The following is a 15844-nucleotide window of genomic DNA, read 5'->3' on the forward strand; positions in this document are numbered from 1 at the left end:
AATAAATTCTTATAGCTTTACATATGTAACTTAAAGTTTTTTTTGGTATAAACCAGGGTTTCTCAACCGTTGCCCTCGGCCCCCCTGGGGGCCACGGTGCGGTCATTGGGGGGCCGCGGGCACAACTCTCTAGCTATAGGTATTGCAATCCCAAAGTGTCACGTTTTTTTTAATATGCCAGTTAACTTGTTTTATATTATGACAGTAAAACCTTCTTGTAACGTTATGTAGCACATTTTTTTAACACCTGCTTTGGCTCGTCAGTAGGAATGTTTAAAATAGAATATTGGAACGTTTTATCGCGAAAAGTTACGGCGCCTAATTGAACGTGCGCGAGGGGCAAGTTTGGTAAAGCGAAATTGTGCTGCTTTATACGTAGCCATGAAGTGCGGCGTCAGCGTTTTTTCGGGCGATCTATTACTATTAGTGTCCGGCAAATGCTGTTGGGTGTTCAACTAACGTATAATGCCAGGTGCAACGATTTTGCAATTTCCTTAAAGGGCGTTTGTTTAGTTGCAAAAGAAACATTCCATCGTAAAACGCATAAAGTACGTTTCAAGGTTACTCAAGGTCAAATATCAGCCAATATTTAGCAAGTTTATGCACACCTTATTTGTCAAGTAGTAGTAAAGCATTAATTAAACGAAAATCAAGAAATTACCTCAACGAATGTAGTGGCATCGCTTGGCTCAGTACAAAACAGAGCCGAATATAACAAAATAATTTGGTGTAGTACAAGAATAATCTTTTAAATGACTAACTTTAACTTACATTAAGATGACTTATTTGTTAAATTTATAGAAAGTAAGTGCATTTATTCGTTGATGAATGGCTGTATTGGTTATTAACGTAAAAAAGAATTAAAACACGCGTAAAGACGTTAAACACAACGCTAGGCATTTTTATAAGCAGGGCGGCCACGAGGCCCGAGAGCCTTTCGAAGGGGGCCACGAAGCATAGAAGGTTGAGAACCACTGGTATAAACTCTGGGCGTGCTATTTTGTATACCCTAATAAAAATTGTGTTTTAATCATTTCTAATGTAACTTGTGAAGCATAATTTAAGTCGTTTTAGAGAACATTTTTCAAGGTATAGAGTACATTTTGTTATGTTTACCACATTTTTTTATTTTAATTGACATAATTATACTCCAAATTTATAACATAAACTTACATTATTTAACGACACTTAATACATTTAAATACATATATCTTATACGTTACAGTTTAAACGAAACATACACTGTGCAAGTAGTATACAAATGTCCGTTTTGTTTAAGAGGCTGGATATTTCTTAAAGTTTTTTTTATGTAGCCTAATATCTAACGTTGGTTTACAACAAAATGTAACACTTTGAATTAACATTAGCATACTTTTATGCAGTATAAACAAAAACACGTAATAATATAATACTATTTAACAAGAGTGTTTTGCTTTTAAGCATTTCCATTGCCTTTGTGTGGACACTGGAAGAACGAAAATCAGGAAAGCCGCAGAACGACGCATTCTATTTTAGTTTTGCTACTTTGTCAAAACCACGTTGAAGTATAGCTTTAGAAAGGCTAAATGGAAGATTACTTGCAATCCAACCCTGTCAAACAAAAGTGATTTTGTATCTGTAATGTTTTACGTCAAATAGTGTACCAAGTTATTTATCAGCTATTCGTCAGTTTGCAACTCTATAGTAATTATGCAGTGAAAATAAAAAAAAAGAGTAAAATTGCTATTTTAATAATTAACGCTCGTTTGGTATCCGTTTAGGTCAGGTTTCATCAAACTGCAGCCCACATATATTTAAATCTTTCATTCTAACTCGCGGCATATGGCCATTTTGAAAATAAATTACGATAAATTCCTCATTAAACATAAACAGTAATATTGAATCTATATTATAAATATAATTGGAATGAGATTTGCCTATACTATCGAAAAGTGGTTAAAGTTAGAAAATCTTGCAAAACTGTAATGCTGCAAAAAATGTGAAAATACATAAAAAAAACAATCCAGTCTTGTCATAATTAACTAGTTTTGTTATTAATTCTTCTTTTAGGATTAAATTATAAATTCACAGAATTCAGTTTATATTGTGAAAAAACATGTCGCATTTTCAGGATCTCTTAACTTCGATGAAATTGCAAGATCTGTAAAAAATGAATTTATCTGTTCTTTATGTTTTAGTAGAACTTCCAATGTTCTACTAAACTTCGAAATATTTTTCGGAAAATAAAGTCAAGCAAAAATTGTAATAAAAAACGTAGTAGGTTCTTCACTTCAGAAAAACGAGAATTAAAGGTCTCTTCACTTTTTTATGATAAAACTTCCCAAAAGGCCGTGCTTGAAATAAGCAATACTGGCTAAGCACGCGCCATGCAAACAACAAAGCAATCAATCAAATTATACACCAAATAAGCTAATAAGCCGTGGAGTGTGCGGGTCTAAGTAAAGTTTGACAACTATTATATTGTCGATGTAAATTGTAGGTTTATTAAAGCATAATATACAAAAAATGTTTCATGTTCGTGCAATAACTACAAAAACATTAAATTTTCGGATTTTATCCCTGTTAGCTGCGTTTTGCGAATAATGTAGCAAATGTAGCAATACTGCCCGACATTTTTTCTACGTTAAGCTTGTTAAAAACACGTCGTATGCTAAACAAATTACATTTGTTAAATTGTTTTTAAGTTTTGAAGGACTAAAAAAATTGTTTTTTAGCATTTCTATACTTATCTGTTTCAGTAGAAACGTCTTAAAAGGACTTGGGTATTTATTTTGATATTTAATTTGTTTTGTTACTCACGCCTTATATACAATATACGATACATTTCATTATAAATATACTGTTGCTGCCAGCATTGTATTCAAATTTTAAGCATTGTGTTAAAAAAAATTAAAAATGCTCTTCAGGCTAATGTATAACTTTTTTGGCCCTAAAGAAGATAGCCTGTATATGTTGTCAAAACGTCGGCGTATTTCACAAAAAATAATTACCAGAAGAGTAATTTTGCATTTGATATCATTTATGTTTGGACATCGAGTGTATGGCAAGTGAAGATTAGTTCAAATCAGCTTTCCAATAAGAGAAGAGCTAAAGATACATGCGAACTCGCCTGAAACATAGCTAAAATTGGTTTTCTACAGACATGTTTTTGGCTTTGCCTATACAAGCAGTGTTACCTGTAAGTCGTGCTGCCAGCAACCGTGTGTTCTCAGGCAACCACTTGCCACGGCACTCATAGCATTGCGTACAAAGTCACCAGGCTCCCGAATCCAGAAGGATGGCGGTACTTTTTTGTGCATGTTGGTCGACACCATGAAGGGCAATATACTCTGCGATAGAAATCGTCAGTTTTGCGATGATTTAAGTCAGTGTTTCTTAATCTATTTTACTTCGCGGGGCACCTGAAGACCTTTAAAAACCTGGCGACGCACCTAGCGAGCAAACCGATCTTCAATTTTTCGGCTACACCGGTATTTCTCATAAAATATTTAAGTTTGTATATTATAGGCCTCATAGTTTCGTTGTATTTAAAATAACTGTGCGATTACCTGAATTGGCTGATGTCAATGAAACAAATGACTTGACCTAAATTTAAGTTATTTACCCAAATGACTTTTCTTTTATTTAAGTGCTTTACCTATATATTTACTTGAAGTAAAATAGGGTTTTCTACGCAAATTATTAAATATAAAAATCTGCACCTGCTATCGATACGTTTTTGATATTGGCTATACAAAATAATGCTCACAACAGAACATGGTTATCCATTTTGTATGTTAACTTATGTTTTGGAAAAAAAATTATTTGACTTGAATTGACTTTTTTTACTTTTGCAATTTGCTGTAAATCAATAAATAAATCAGTGATTTTTCACCGGTGTTCCGCGGAACACTAGTGTCGTGTCAAGGTCATCAGGTGTCCTGCAATAACTTTATGAATTTAACTTCCGCAATAATTTTATTAATTTAAAGTTCCACGGAACACCGGTCCAAAATCACTGGTTAAGACAAGATTCCTCCCGTCGTGATTATGCTTTTAGATAAGTAGATTTTATAAGAATCTAAATGTGTACTCGGCGATCAATATTTAATATTGGCATAATGTATACGATAACTTTGTAAACTTAGCCAACTTCCAAGCGTATACTAATCACATTTTCTGAAATCAATAGCAACAGTATTAGTCCAAGTTTGCGATTGCAGCAAACAAATCATTTGTCCCTGCATCACAAAATATTGCCGAATCGTGCTGTGGGGCAAACGTTTGTATAATGACTGTGATCATTGCGATCACAAAACGTGTGTGTTGTTATGTTCGGCTAATGACGAACTGACGCGCGTAGCTTAATTTACTCAACATTGGCGTGTTTTAAAAAGCAACGCACACAACCAAATTTATATACTATAGGTTTAAATGTTTAGCATCGTTGTTTCTATCCGCGCATTTTTCCAAACCAACCAAAGTTCGTGAAGCTACCAACATTAATGTGCAGTTTAACAACGTGGGTTCACACAGAAACCATACATCTATACTTCATGCTTTTAAAATTTAAAGCTTATTTATCCGCCACAAACACGTCGTATAGATAAATAGTAGGCCATTTCCTACCACCATTTGTATGCCGTCATTCCTGTATTCGAAGGCTGTCGACCATGAAAAGTAATCCATGAATGCCTTGGTCGCTGCGTAAATTGATAAATCAGCAAATGGCAAAATGCATCCTCCAGAAGAAACGTTGATGATGAGACCCCTCTTTCTCCGTGTCATGCCAGGAAGAACCATGTGGCTCATCTTAAAACAGGACAGAATTAAGACAACGATTTGTACATTTACAACAGGTTGGTTCAACTAGGGCCCCCCGCGGCGAATTGTGCCAATTGCAACAAACTGACTGCTTTTTATCAACCCGCGATCAAATCACGGCTAAACATAGCTTCATTTGCTGCTGTGCGTAATTTCCAAACTTTATTTTTTGCCAATTTAAACAAAACTAACACAAATTTGTTTGAAGTGCCGCATCAAGACGTGTTAGCAAAACATTTAATAAATGTGCCGAACGGGTTTATGTTTGACCAGATTCACCTTTTCGGAAGCGCTAGCGAGTGCATTCGCCAGGAAATTAATCAGTACTGATCGACAAGAAAAAAATGTCTACCTTTACGTATTTTAAGGAAATGCGAGTTTTAGAGGCACGATGGTCGCAAGGCCATATACCGAGGTAATAACAAAGTAGCGACAACATATCAAACAGAATTAGTGCCCCTATATGTTACCAGTAGAGAGTAGATTAAAAGCTTGGCAGTTTGATTGTGCGAATATTTTTTTTTAGCTAAAAATGCCATAAAACTATCGTCGTCAGAGTGTTCGTGTAAGCCACGGGTCGCACATCCGAGAGCTAAGATCAGGTGAGCGAAGGTATCTCTGCCAAACAACATTTCGTAAATTAGAATGATTAAAAGTTAGATGTTTAGTCGACATTGGCCGCAACAAACACAACATTCAACTCACTCTGAGATGCGACATCACGTTGATCGGGATCATTTCGTCAATTTCTTGATCAATGTTGCATTCGCCGAACTTGCAAGGAGGAGTCCACACGCCAACGTTATTGACGAGCACGCCCACGTCTAGACTGGCCACAACCTCGGCGATGCGCCTGTATATCTCAGCGCCGCCTCTGAAGTCAACCTCAACGCACTTGGTCATGACGCCGTTCTTCGACTCTGCATAAAAACTCTTTCAGGCTTTACTTTCGAACTAAAACTGTAAGGTTCGGCAACGTGATGACAGCACTTAGGGAGTGTTTTTTTAACCGTTTGAAAATCAATTGCAGAGAGATGGTGCATCCTTGGGAAATGTTTTGCCAACTCGCCAAGGTCACCTGGTTAAAAGGCGCTGTAATTGTTATATGGTTTCAAATTTCATAAAATGACTGGTTCAGTTCAACTTCACAATGTTACTTTACGATAGTTACTTTGTTACGATACCAGTCTCGTATATAATACATTATGCAAAGGTGACATGGTTGGTGCAACCCATCAATCTAATTACTCAGAATTCCACCCAAAAGCAAATCAGCATTATTTAGCCTACAACGCGGTGCGTGATTTATCTTTAATTAGGACAAACGCTATACCGACCTATTTCCTCGGCGAGCGTTTCTAGTTTGTGAAGCGACCTGGAAATTAGAACAACGTTCTGTCCTCTCTCAGCAAACTGGAAAACGTTACAAACAAAGATATATTGTTAAAAGCACTTTATTACATAAATAATACGAATAGATACTAGCAGTTTAAACTTTTTCACTGGTCACTGCATACTCAATACAAAGTAACGAAAATAAACAATTTCGATATCAATCACTATAAACCATATAGAAAAAATGATCCACATAGCTTATTACTGATGACTTACTTGCAATGCAAACTGCTTTCCTAATCCATCAGATGCCCCGGTTACAACTGGAAGAGTACATATTTTTGTTTTACGAAAAAGGCCTGCAATGCCCTTAATTTAAATTTTTTAAATCGGGTAACCGACAGATTTATGGTTGCGTCATTTAAAGGTATTTAAAGCAAATAGAGCTATCGATTTATTCACCTGTCCATTTGCCGTACTTGCTCGCATCCAGCGTCGTTTTGAAGTAATATGTTGTGACGAAATACCACAACTTTATGGCCAGGTTATAAGCGCAATAGGCTACCATCAGGGCGCCCAAGCATTGCAGCAGCGTTTCACAAAGAGCGAACATGTCAATTGTCGAGGTGCAAACCTGAACTGATGTGTAGTCTTACGCATCTATAGCATTAATATGGCCTTCTTTGCGTCAATGAACCGTATCAAGTTCCAAGCAAAGGCAGCTGAACACGTTTTTGTTTTCATGATGCGCAGGGGTGTATGATATCAATTGTAAGCTCGTCTTTGCAGTTAACCTACTGTTATGAGCTTTTGGCAATTTTTTAGACACTCACATTGGCCGCCAAGTAAACATTTATGTTTAGAAAGATCACACCACAGTCGGCTTTCTAGTGGAACTGTGTGGTCGTTTGAAAACAACTAGAGTGCGACCCTGGAGACGGGAAAGTGAACATTTTTGCACAATGTGCGCAAAAATGTGCGCACATTTTAAAATAGCTTCAAAAAAGTGCGTACTTTTCTTTAACAATGTTAAGTCCGAGTCAACAAAACAACCCCAGTCTAAAAAAAACAAAAAACAAAGTCACGTTTGAGTCCAGCAAATTTAACCGACCTCCTAATCTGTCATCGAAGCCCTGTATTGTACCGATTCATGCCACTAAACTACTAGTTTATTTTAAGGCAATAAACTAATATGGACATACCGGGCGTGTTTGAATAGGACAGATAAGCATTATATATCTACTATATAGGAGTGGGCTACTATTATAGGAGTGTGATCTCTGTGAATGACCAAATGCAATGTTTTGCAAAATAAACCCGTTGATAAGCAGGCCATTTAATTACACGGGTGGCAATTCTGTTTCAAATCAGATAACTTCTGTTATCTTCTGAACACTTCCTTGTGCTTATTTGGTACCGAGACACAAGTGTGGTGATACAGTTTAAAATCGCCAAAGACGTTTTGTACCGAATCCATAAATTGCAAACATTGAGTTCCTTAAGTTAAAGAGATATAATAGCAGTTTTAATAATAAATTCTTATAGCTTTACATATGTAACTTAAAGTTTTTTTTGGTATAAACCAGGGTTTCTCAACCGTTGCCCTCGGCCCCCCTGGGGGGCCACGGAGCGGTCATTGGGGGGCCGCGGGCACAACTCTCTAGCTATAGGTATTGCAATCCCAAAGTGTCACGTTTTTTTTAATATGCCAGTTAACTTGTTTTATATTATGACAGTAAAACCATCTTGTAACGTTATGTAGCACATTTTTTTAACACCTGCTTTGGCTCGTCAGTAGGAATGTTTAAAATAGAATATTGGAACGTTTTATCGCGAAAAGTTACGGCGCCTAATTGAACGTGCGCGAGGGGCAAGTTTGGTAAAGCGAAATTGTGCTGCTTTATACGTAGCCATGAAGTGCGGCGTCAGCGTTTTTTCGGGCGATCTATTACTGTGAGTGTCCGGCAAATGCTGTTGAGTGTTCAACTAACGTATAATGCCAGGTGAAACGATTTTGCAATTTCCTTAAAGGGCGTTTGTTTAGTTGCAAAAGAAACATTCCATCGTAAAACGCATAAAGTACGTTACAAGGTTACTCAAGGTCAAATATCAGCCAATATTTAGCAAGTTTATGCACAGCTTATTTGTCAAGTAGTGGTAAAGCATTAATTAAACGAAAATCAAGAAATTATCTCAACGAATGTAGTGGCATCGCTTGGCTCAGTACAAAACAGAGCCGAATATAACAAAATAATTTGGTGTAGTACAAGAATAATCTTTTTAATGACTAACTTTAACTTACATTAAAATGACTTATTTGTTAAATTTATAGAAAGTAAGTGCATTTATTCGTTGATGAATGGCTGTATTGGTTATTAACGTAAAAAAGAAGAAAAACACGCGAAAAGACGTTAAACACAACGCTAGGCATTTTTATAAGCAGGGCGGCCACGAGGCCCGAGAGCCTTTCAAAGGGGGCCACGAAGCATAGAAGGTTGAGAACCACTGGTATAAACTCTGGGCGTGCTATTTTTGTATACCCTAATAAAAATTATGTTTTAATCATTTCTAATGTAACTTGTGAAGCATAATTTAAGTCGTTTTAGAGAACATTTTTCAAGGTATAGAGTACATTTTGTTATGTTTACCATATTTTTTTATTTTAATTGACATAATTATACTCCAAATTTATAACATAAACTTACATTATTTAACGACACTTAATACATTTAAATACATATATCTTATACGTTACAGTTTAAACGAAACATACACAGTGCAAGTAGTATACAAATGTCCGTTTTGTTTAGAGGCTGGATATTTCTTAAAGTTTTTTTTATGTAGCCTAATATCTAACGTTGGTTTCAAAATGTAACACTTTGAATTAACATTAGCATACTTTTATGCAGTATAAACAAAAACACGTAATAATATAATACTATTTAACAAGAGTGTTTTGCTTTTAAGCATTTCCATTGCCTTTGTGTGGACACTGGAAGAACGAAAAACAGGAAAGCCGCAGAACGACGCATTCTATTTTAGTTTTGCTACTTTGTCAAAACCACGTTGAAGTATAGCTTTAGAAAGGCTAAATGGAAGATTACTTGCAATCCAACCCTGTCAAACAAAAGTGATTTTGTATCTGTAATGTTTTATGTCAAATAGTGTACCAAGTTATTTATCAGCTATTCGTCAGTTTGCAACTGTATAGTAATTATGCAGTGAAAATAAAAAAAAGAGTAAAATTGCTATTTTAATAATTAACGCTCGTTTGGTATCCGTTTAGGTCAGGTTTCATCAAACTGCAGCCCACATATATTTAAATCTTTCAATCTAACTCGCGGCATATGGCCATTTTGAAAATAAATTACGGTAAATTCCTCATTAAACATAAACAGTAATATTGAATCTATATTATAAATATAATTGTAATGAGATTTGCCTATACTATCGAAAAGTGGTTAAAGTTAGAAAATCTTGCAAAACTGTAATGCTGCAAAATGTGCAAATACATAAAAAAACAATCCAGTCTTGTCATAATTAACTAGTTTTGTTATTAATTCTTCTTTTAGGATTAAATTATAAATTCACATAATTCAGTTTATATTGTGTAAAAACATGTCGCATTTTCAGGATCTCTTAACTTCGATGAAATTGCAAGATCTGTAAAAAATGAATTTATCTGGTCATTATGTTTTAGTAGAACTTCCAATGTTCTACTAAACTTCGAAACATTTTTCGGAAAATAAAGTCAAGCAAAAATTGTAATAAAAAACGTAGAAGGTTCTTCACTTCAGAAAAATGAGATTTAAAGGACTCTTCACTATTTTATGATAAAACTTCCCAAAAGGCCGTGCTTGAAATAAGCAATACTGGCTAAGCACGCGCCATGCAAACAACAAAGCAATCAATCAAATTATACACCAAATAAGCTAATAAGCCGTGGAGTGTGCGGGTCTAAGTAAAGTTTGACAACTATTATATTGTCGATGTAAATTGTAGGTTTATTAAAGCACAATACACAAGAAATGTTTCGTGTACGTGCAATAACTACAAAAACATTAAATTTTCGGATTTTATCCCTGTTAGCTGCGTTTTGCGAATAATGTAGCAAATGTAGCAATACTGCCCGACATTTTTTGTACGTTAAGCTTGTTAAATAAATTGTTTTTATATTGTAAACACGTCGTATGCTAAACAATGTATTATATACAATATACGATACATTTCATTATAAATATACTGTTGCTGCCAGCATTGTATTCAAATTTTAAGCATTGTGTTAAAAAAAATTAAAAATGCTCTTCAGGCTAATGTATAACTTTTTAGTCCTAAAGAAGATAGCCTGTATATGTTGTCAAAACGTCGGCGTATTTCACAAAAAATAATTACCAGAAGAGTAATTTTGCATTTGATATCATTTATGTTTGGACATCGAGTGTATGGCAAGTGAAGATTAGTTTAAATCAGCTTTCCAATAAGAGAAGAGCTAAAGATACATGCGAACTCGCCTGAAACATAGCTAAAATTTGTTTTCTACAGACATGTTTTTGGCTTTGCCTATACAAGCAGTGTTACCTGCAAGTCGTGCTGCCAGCAACCGTGTGTTCTCAGGCAACCACTTGCCACGGCACTCATAGCATTGCGTACAAAGTCACCAGGCTCCCGAATCCAGAAGGATGGCGGTACCTTTTTGTGCATGTTGGTCGACACCATGAAGGGCAATATACTCTGCGATAGAAATCGTCAGTTTTGCGATGATTTGAGTCAGTGTCTCTTAATTGTTTTACCTCGCGGGGCACCTGTAGACCTTTAAAAACCTGGCGACGCCCCTAGTGAGCAAACCGATCTTCAATTTTTCGGCTACACCGGTATTTCTCATAAAATATTTAAGTTTGTATATTATAGGCCTCATAGTTTCGTTATATTTAAAATAACTGTGCGATTACCTGAATTGGCTGATGTCAATGAAATAAATGACTTGACCTAAATTTAAGTTATTTACCCAAATGACTTTTCTTTTATTTAAGTGCTTTACCTATATATATACTTGAAGTAAAATAGGGTTTTCTACGCAAATTATTAAATATAAAAATCTGTACTTGCTATCGATTCGTTTTTGATATTGGCTATACAAAATAATGCTCACAACAGAACATGGTTATCCATTTTGTATGTTAACTTATGTTTTGGAAAAAAAATACTTGACTTGAATTGACTTTTTTTACTTTTGCAATTTGCTGTAAATCAATAAATAAATCAGTGATTTTTCACCGGTGTTCCGCGGAACACTAGTGTCGTGTCAAGGTCATCAGGTGTCCTGCAATAACTTTATGAATTTAACTTCCGCAATAATTTTATTAATTTAAAGTTCCACGGAACACCGGTCCAAAATCACTGGTTAAGACAAGATTCCTCCCGTCGTGATTTGCTTTATTAAACGTTAGTGTAATAAGAAATTGAACGACAGACTGTTTTTAATCCACCATAATTAAATGCTTTTAGATAAGTAGATTTTATAAGAATCTAAAGTTGTACTCGGCGATCAATATTTAATATTGGCATAATGTATACGATAACTTTGTAAACTTAGCCAACTTCCAAGCGTATACTAATCACATTTTCTGAAATCAATAGCAACAGTATTAGTCCAAGTTTGCGATTGCAGCAAACAAATCATTTGTCCCTGCATCACAAAATATTGCCGAATCGTGCTGTGGGGCAAACGTTTGTATAATGACTGTGATCATTGCGATCACAAAACGTGTGTGTTGTTATGTTCGGCTAATGACGAACTGACGCGCGTAGCTTAATTTACTCAACATTGGCGTGTTTTAAAAAGCAACGCACACAACCAAATTTATATACTATAGGTTTAAATGTTTAGCATCGTTGTTTCTATCCGCGCATTTTTCCAAACCAACCAAAGTTCGTGAAGCTACCAACATTAATGTGCAGTTTAACAACGTGGGTTCACACAGAAACCATACATCTATACTTCATGCTTTTAAAATTTAAAGCTTATTTATCCGCCACAAACACGTCGTATAGATAAATAGTAGGCCATTTCCTACCACCATTTGTATGCCGTCATTCCTGTATTCGAAGGCTGTCGACCATGAAAAGTAATCCATGAATGCCTTGGTCGCTGCGTAAATTGATAAATCAGCAAATGGCAAAATGCATCCTCCAGAAGAAACGTTGATGATGAGACCCCTCTTTCTCCGTGTCATGCCAGGAAGAACCATGTGGCTCATCTTAAAACAGGACAGAATTAAGACAACGATTTGTACATTTACAACAGGTTGGTTCAACTAGGGCCCCCCGCGGCGAATTGTGCCAATTGCAACAAACTGACTGCTTTTTATCAACCCGCGATCAAATCACGGCTAAACATAGCTTCATTTGCTGCTGTGCGTAATTTCCAAACTTTATTTTTTGCCAATTTAAACAAAACTAACATAAATTTGTTTGAAGTGCCGCATCAAGACGTGTTAGCAAAACATTTAATAAATGTGCCGAACGGGTTTATGTTTGACCAGATTCACCTTTTCGGAAGCGCTAGCGAGTGCATTCGCCAGGAAATTAATCAGTACTGATCGACAAGAAAAAAATGTCTACCTTTACGTATTTTAAGGAAATGCGAGTTTTAGAGGCACGATGGTCGCGAGGCCATATACCGAGGTAATAACAAAGTAGCGACAACATATCAAACAGAATTAGTGCCCCTATATGTTACCAGTAGAGAGTAGATTAAAAGCTTGGCAGTTTGATTGTGCGAATATTTTTTTTTAGCTAAAAATGCCATAAAACTATCGTCGTCAGAGTGTTCGTGTAAGCCACGGGTCGCACATCCGAGAGCTAAGATCAGGTGAGCGAAGGTATCTCTGCCAAACAACATTTCGTAAATTAGAATGATTAAAAGTTAGATGTTTAGTCGACATTGGCCGCAACAAACACAACATTCAACTCACTCTGAGATGCGACATCACGTTGATCGGGATCATTTCGTCAATTTCTTGATCAATGTTGCATTCGCCGAACTTGCAAGGAGGAGTCCACACGCCAACGTTGTTGACGAGCACGCCCACGTCTAGACTGGCCACAACCTCGGCGATGCGCCTGTATATCTCAGCGCCGCCTCTGAAGTCAACCTCAACGCACTTGGTCATGACGCCGTTCTTCGACTCTGCATATAAACTCTTTCAGGCTTTACGTTCGAACTAAAACTGTAAGGTTCGGCAACGTGATGACAGCACTTAGGAAGCGTTTTTTTTCAACCGTTTGAAAATCAATTGCAGAGAGATGGTGCATCCTTGGGAAATGTTTTGCCAACTCGCCAAGGTCACCTGGTTAAAGGCTATATGGTTTCAAAATTCATAAAATGACTGGTTCAGTTCAACTTCACAATGTTACTTTACGATAGTTACTTTGTTACGATACCAGTCTCGTATATAATACGTTATGCAAAGGTGATATGGTTGGTGCAACCCACCAATCTAATTACTCAGAATTCCACCCAAATGCAAATCAGCATTATTTAGCCTACAACGCGGTGCGTAATTTATCTTTAATTAGGACAAACGCTATACCGACCTATTTCCTCGGCGAGCGTTTCTAGTTTGTGAAGCGACCTGGAAATTAGAACAACGTTCTGTCCTCTCTCAGCAAACTGGAAAACGTTACAAACAAAGATATATTGTTAAAAGCACTTTATTACATAAATAATACGAATAAAAACTTTTTGAGGCACGCCCCCAACGTTTAAAAATACGACAGGTTACTTACTTGCAAAGCAAACTGCTTTCCTATTCCGTCAGAAGCTCCAGTAACAACTGTAAAAATTATAATATAACATTGTGTACCGGTATTCAATAATATCTCAACTTGAAAGCAGGCTATCTATATTTTCACTTTTGTTCACCGCAGAGCACATATACATAAAACACTATCAATTTCCCTACTTGTCCATTTGCCGTACTTGCTCGCATCAAGCTCCCTTTTAAAGCAAAAAGTTGTGATAAAATACCACACTTTAAAAGCCAGGTTGTAAGCCAAATAGGCAACCATGACTGCGCCCAAAACGGTAAAGCATTGCTTAAGAAACGCACAAACAACTAACATATTGCGATGAAACGTACTATGCCTAACTACAGAACTAAAATGATTTTCAGAGGGGTAATGGTATTGGCCTCAATACATTAATGACTTTTAGTCATGTTTGTTTGCAAGCCCTTCTGCTTTTTACTCGTTGTCTGCTTCGTCAAACTTCGCATCAAAACTTTGACTAATCTGTTACTGCAACGAAACAAATTAAGTATAGGCCTACTGCCATCGTTTGCAACACAAAAAATGCGTTTAACCCTTAAACTTGTGTACATCGTCGTGTTAAATACAAAGTTTTTTTTCGGTATCAGACTACCGGTTTTATAGAACTGCGTATCTCGAAATAATCTATGTTTTCCAGATTGGTAAACAAATTGTCAAAATAACTAGTTTTTGTTGAAGTTTGTCAATTTCAATTTTCAGGCCAAAATTTTACATTAAAAAAAATGATCCTGACAAATATGTCTGCCTTCTCAATGCCTTTAAACTATATCGTTATATTTGCCCGTAGGCCTATATCTGATTTGTTAACGCTGCCAAAATCTTTCATTGCTAAAATCGTCCCAAATGAGCACCAAACGTCAAACAACGATTTTTCCTTTATCGAAACACGTCTGATACAGGCGCGAAGGCTAAGACAGCGCAAAGATCGGGATAATTGCTGTAACACCTGTAAAGCATCTTAACGTATTCTCGAGAACTCATTGTACGGTTAGGTTGTTTAGTTAAATCCATCACAGAAGGTCTCCCGGTTAAAGGAAAGTAAGGTGACCAGAGGTGACTGTATAGGCCGGGATGAGAGACTGGGGCAGTCTCTATCGACGAGAGGGAATACATAAAATATATAAGAACGCACAACAAAAATAGATATTGTTTGAAAGATGTAGGTACCGCTTGACAGGGGTATAGAGTCGTTACACACTTGTAGGGCAGTACAGTTAGACCTACTCGACAGCCGAATTGTTTGGTTGTTAAGTTTATTCTATCACACAACGTCACACCGTAATAGTAAAGAATAAACAAAAGAACAGTTCGGAATATAAGTCAACAGAAGAAGGCAATTAATATATTAGTTACAACGTTAATTTGGTTTGGTTTAGAAAATAACGTGAGACAGTGATATAGACAGACGCCATACACACTTGGTGTGACACGAGTGATGAGTCTTACAATGCAACAAAATGCCAAAAGGCTTACCACAAAAAAAATGGATTAAAATTGCGACCAAATAAACATATTTACGAAGCATTTTTTCCAACAAAAAGCTAATACCAGTTATTTGCGTTCAATTTGTGGTTTTAACCATTTCCAGCTTACTTTAAAATCACCATGTGATACAAAATGTTGCTTAGCCTATTTCATCACGAGATTCCGCGCATATCAACAAACCCATCACAAGAAGACTATACAGACGCTTTTCATATTTTTCATAGCACGGCTACCACACGAATGATCACAGTTTGCTTACGGTTCACGGTGAATGCAACACACCTGGATGTGGCGCCTCTTACTTCGACTGTAGCGTTGGATTACCAAATAACGTTTAGACGCATGTTATGTTTTGATAAAAATAAAATCACCATGTGATACAAAATGCTTA

At 36.3% G+C, this 15844-nt stretch overlaps 2 protein-coding genes across 2 annotated transcripts; both read right to left on the minus strand.

Annotated features, from left to right (window-relative positions):
* Positions 1-1482: 1482 nt before the first annotated feature.
* Positions 1483-6756, minus strand: LOC146162495 (very-long-chain 3-oxoacyl-CoA reductase-like). Its single transcript, XM_083384587.1, has 7 exons — positions 6601-6756; positions 6415-6461; positions 6141-6216; positions 5509-5723; positions 4609-4791; positions 3177-3329; positions 1483-1590 (listed from the first exon to the last, which is right to left on the minus strand). The coding sequence occupies exons 1-7, from the start codon at positions 6749-6751 to the stop codon at positions 1507-1509; spliced, it is 909 nt and encodes a 302-aa protein (XP_083240713.1). The 5' UTR covers positions 6752-6756; the 3' UTR covers positions 1483-1506.
* A 250-nt stretch (positions 6757-7006) lies between these two features.
* Positions 7007-14208, minus strand: LOC146162496 (very-long-chain 3-oxoacyl-CoA reductase-like). The gene is made up of 7 exons (XM_083385213.1): positions 14103-14208; positions 13927-13973; positions 13735-13810; positions 13113-13327; positions 12213-12395; positions 10717-10869; positions 7007-7069 (listed from the first exon to the last, which is right to left on the minus strand). Exons 1-7 carry the CDS (start codon positions 14206-14208, stop codon positions 7007-7009), a joined length of 843 nt encoding a protein of 280 aa, XP_083241339.1.
* Positions 14209-15844: the final 1636 nt, after the last annotated feature.

Source organism: Ascidiella aspersa, chromosome 3 (genome assembly GCF_963924565.1).
Source record: "Ascidiella aspersa chromosome 3, kaAscAspe10.2, whole genome shotgun sequence".
In the NCBI taxonomy this organism is placed as follows: Eukaryota; Metazoa; Chordata; class Ascidiacea; order Phlebobranchia; family Ascidiidae; genus Ascidiella; species Ascidiella aspersa.

What these genes read in the sequence shown, in the direction of transcription:
- LOC146162496 (XM_083385213.1), bottom strand. Translation starts at nt 14,208, where the DNA reads ATGGTTGCCTATTTGGCTTACAACCTGGCTTTTAAAGTGTGGTATTTT. An exon ending in ATGACGGCATACAAATGGTG is followed by an intron (nt 10,870 to 12,212) that starts GTAGGAAATGGC and finishes TTTCTATCGCAG; the next exon opens with AGTATATTGCCCTTCATGGT. An exon ending in GCTGGCAGCACGACTTGCAG is followed by an intron (nt 7,070 to 10,716) that starts GTAACACTGCTT and finishes TCCCGTCTCCAG; the next exon opens with GGTCGCACTCTAGTTGTTTT.
- LOC146162495 (XM_083384587.1), bottom strand. Translation starts at nt 6,751, where the DNA reads ATGTTCGCTCTTTGTGAAACGCTGCTGCAATGCTTGGGCGCCCTGATG. An exon ending in CAAGTACGGCAAATGGACAG is followed by an intron (nt 6,462 to 6,600) that starts GTGAATAAATCG and finishes GTACTCTTCCAG; the next exon opens with TTGTAACCGGGGCATCTGAT. An exon ending in GCTGGCAGCACGACTTACAG is followed by an intron (nt 1,591 to 3,176) that starts GTAACACTGCTT and finishes TTTGTTTGACAG; the next exon opens with GGTTGGATTGCAAGTAATCT.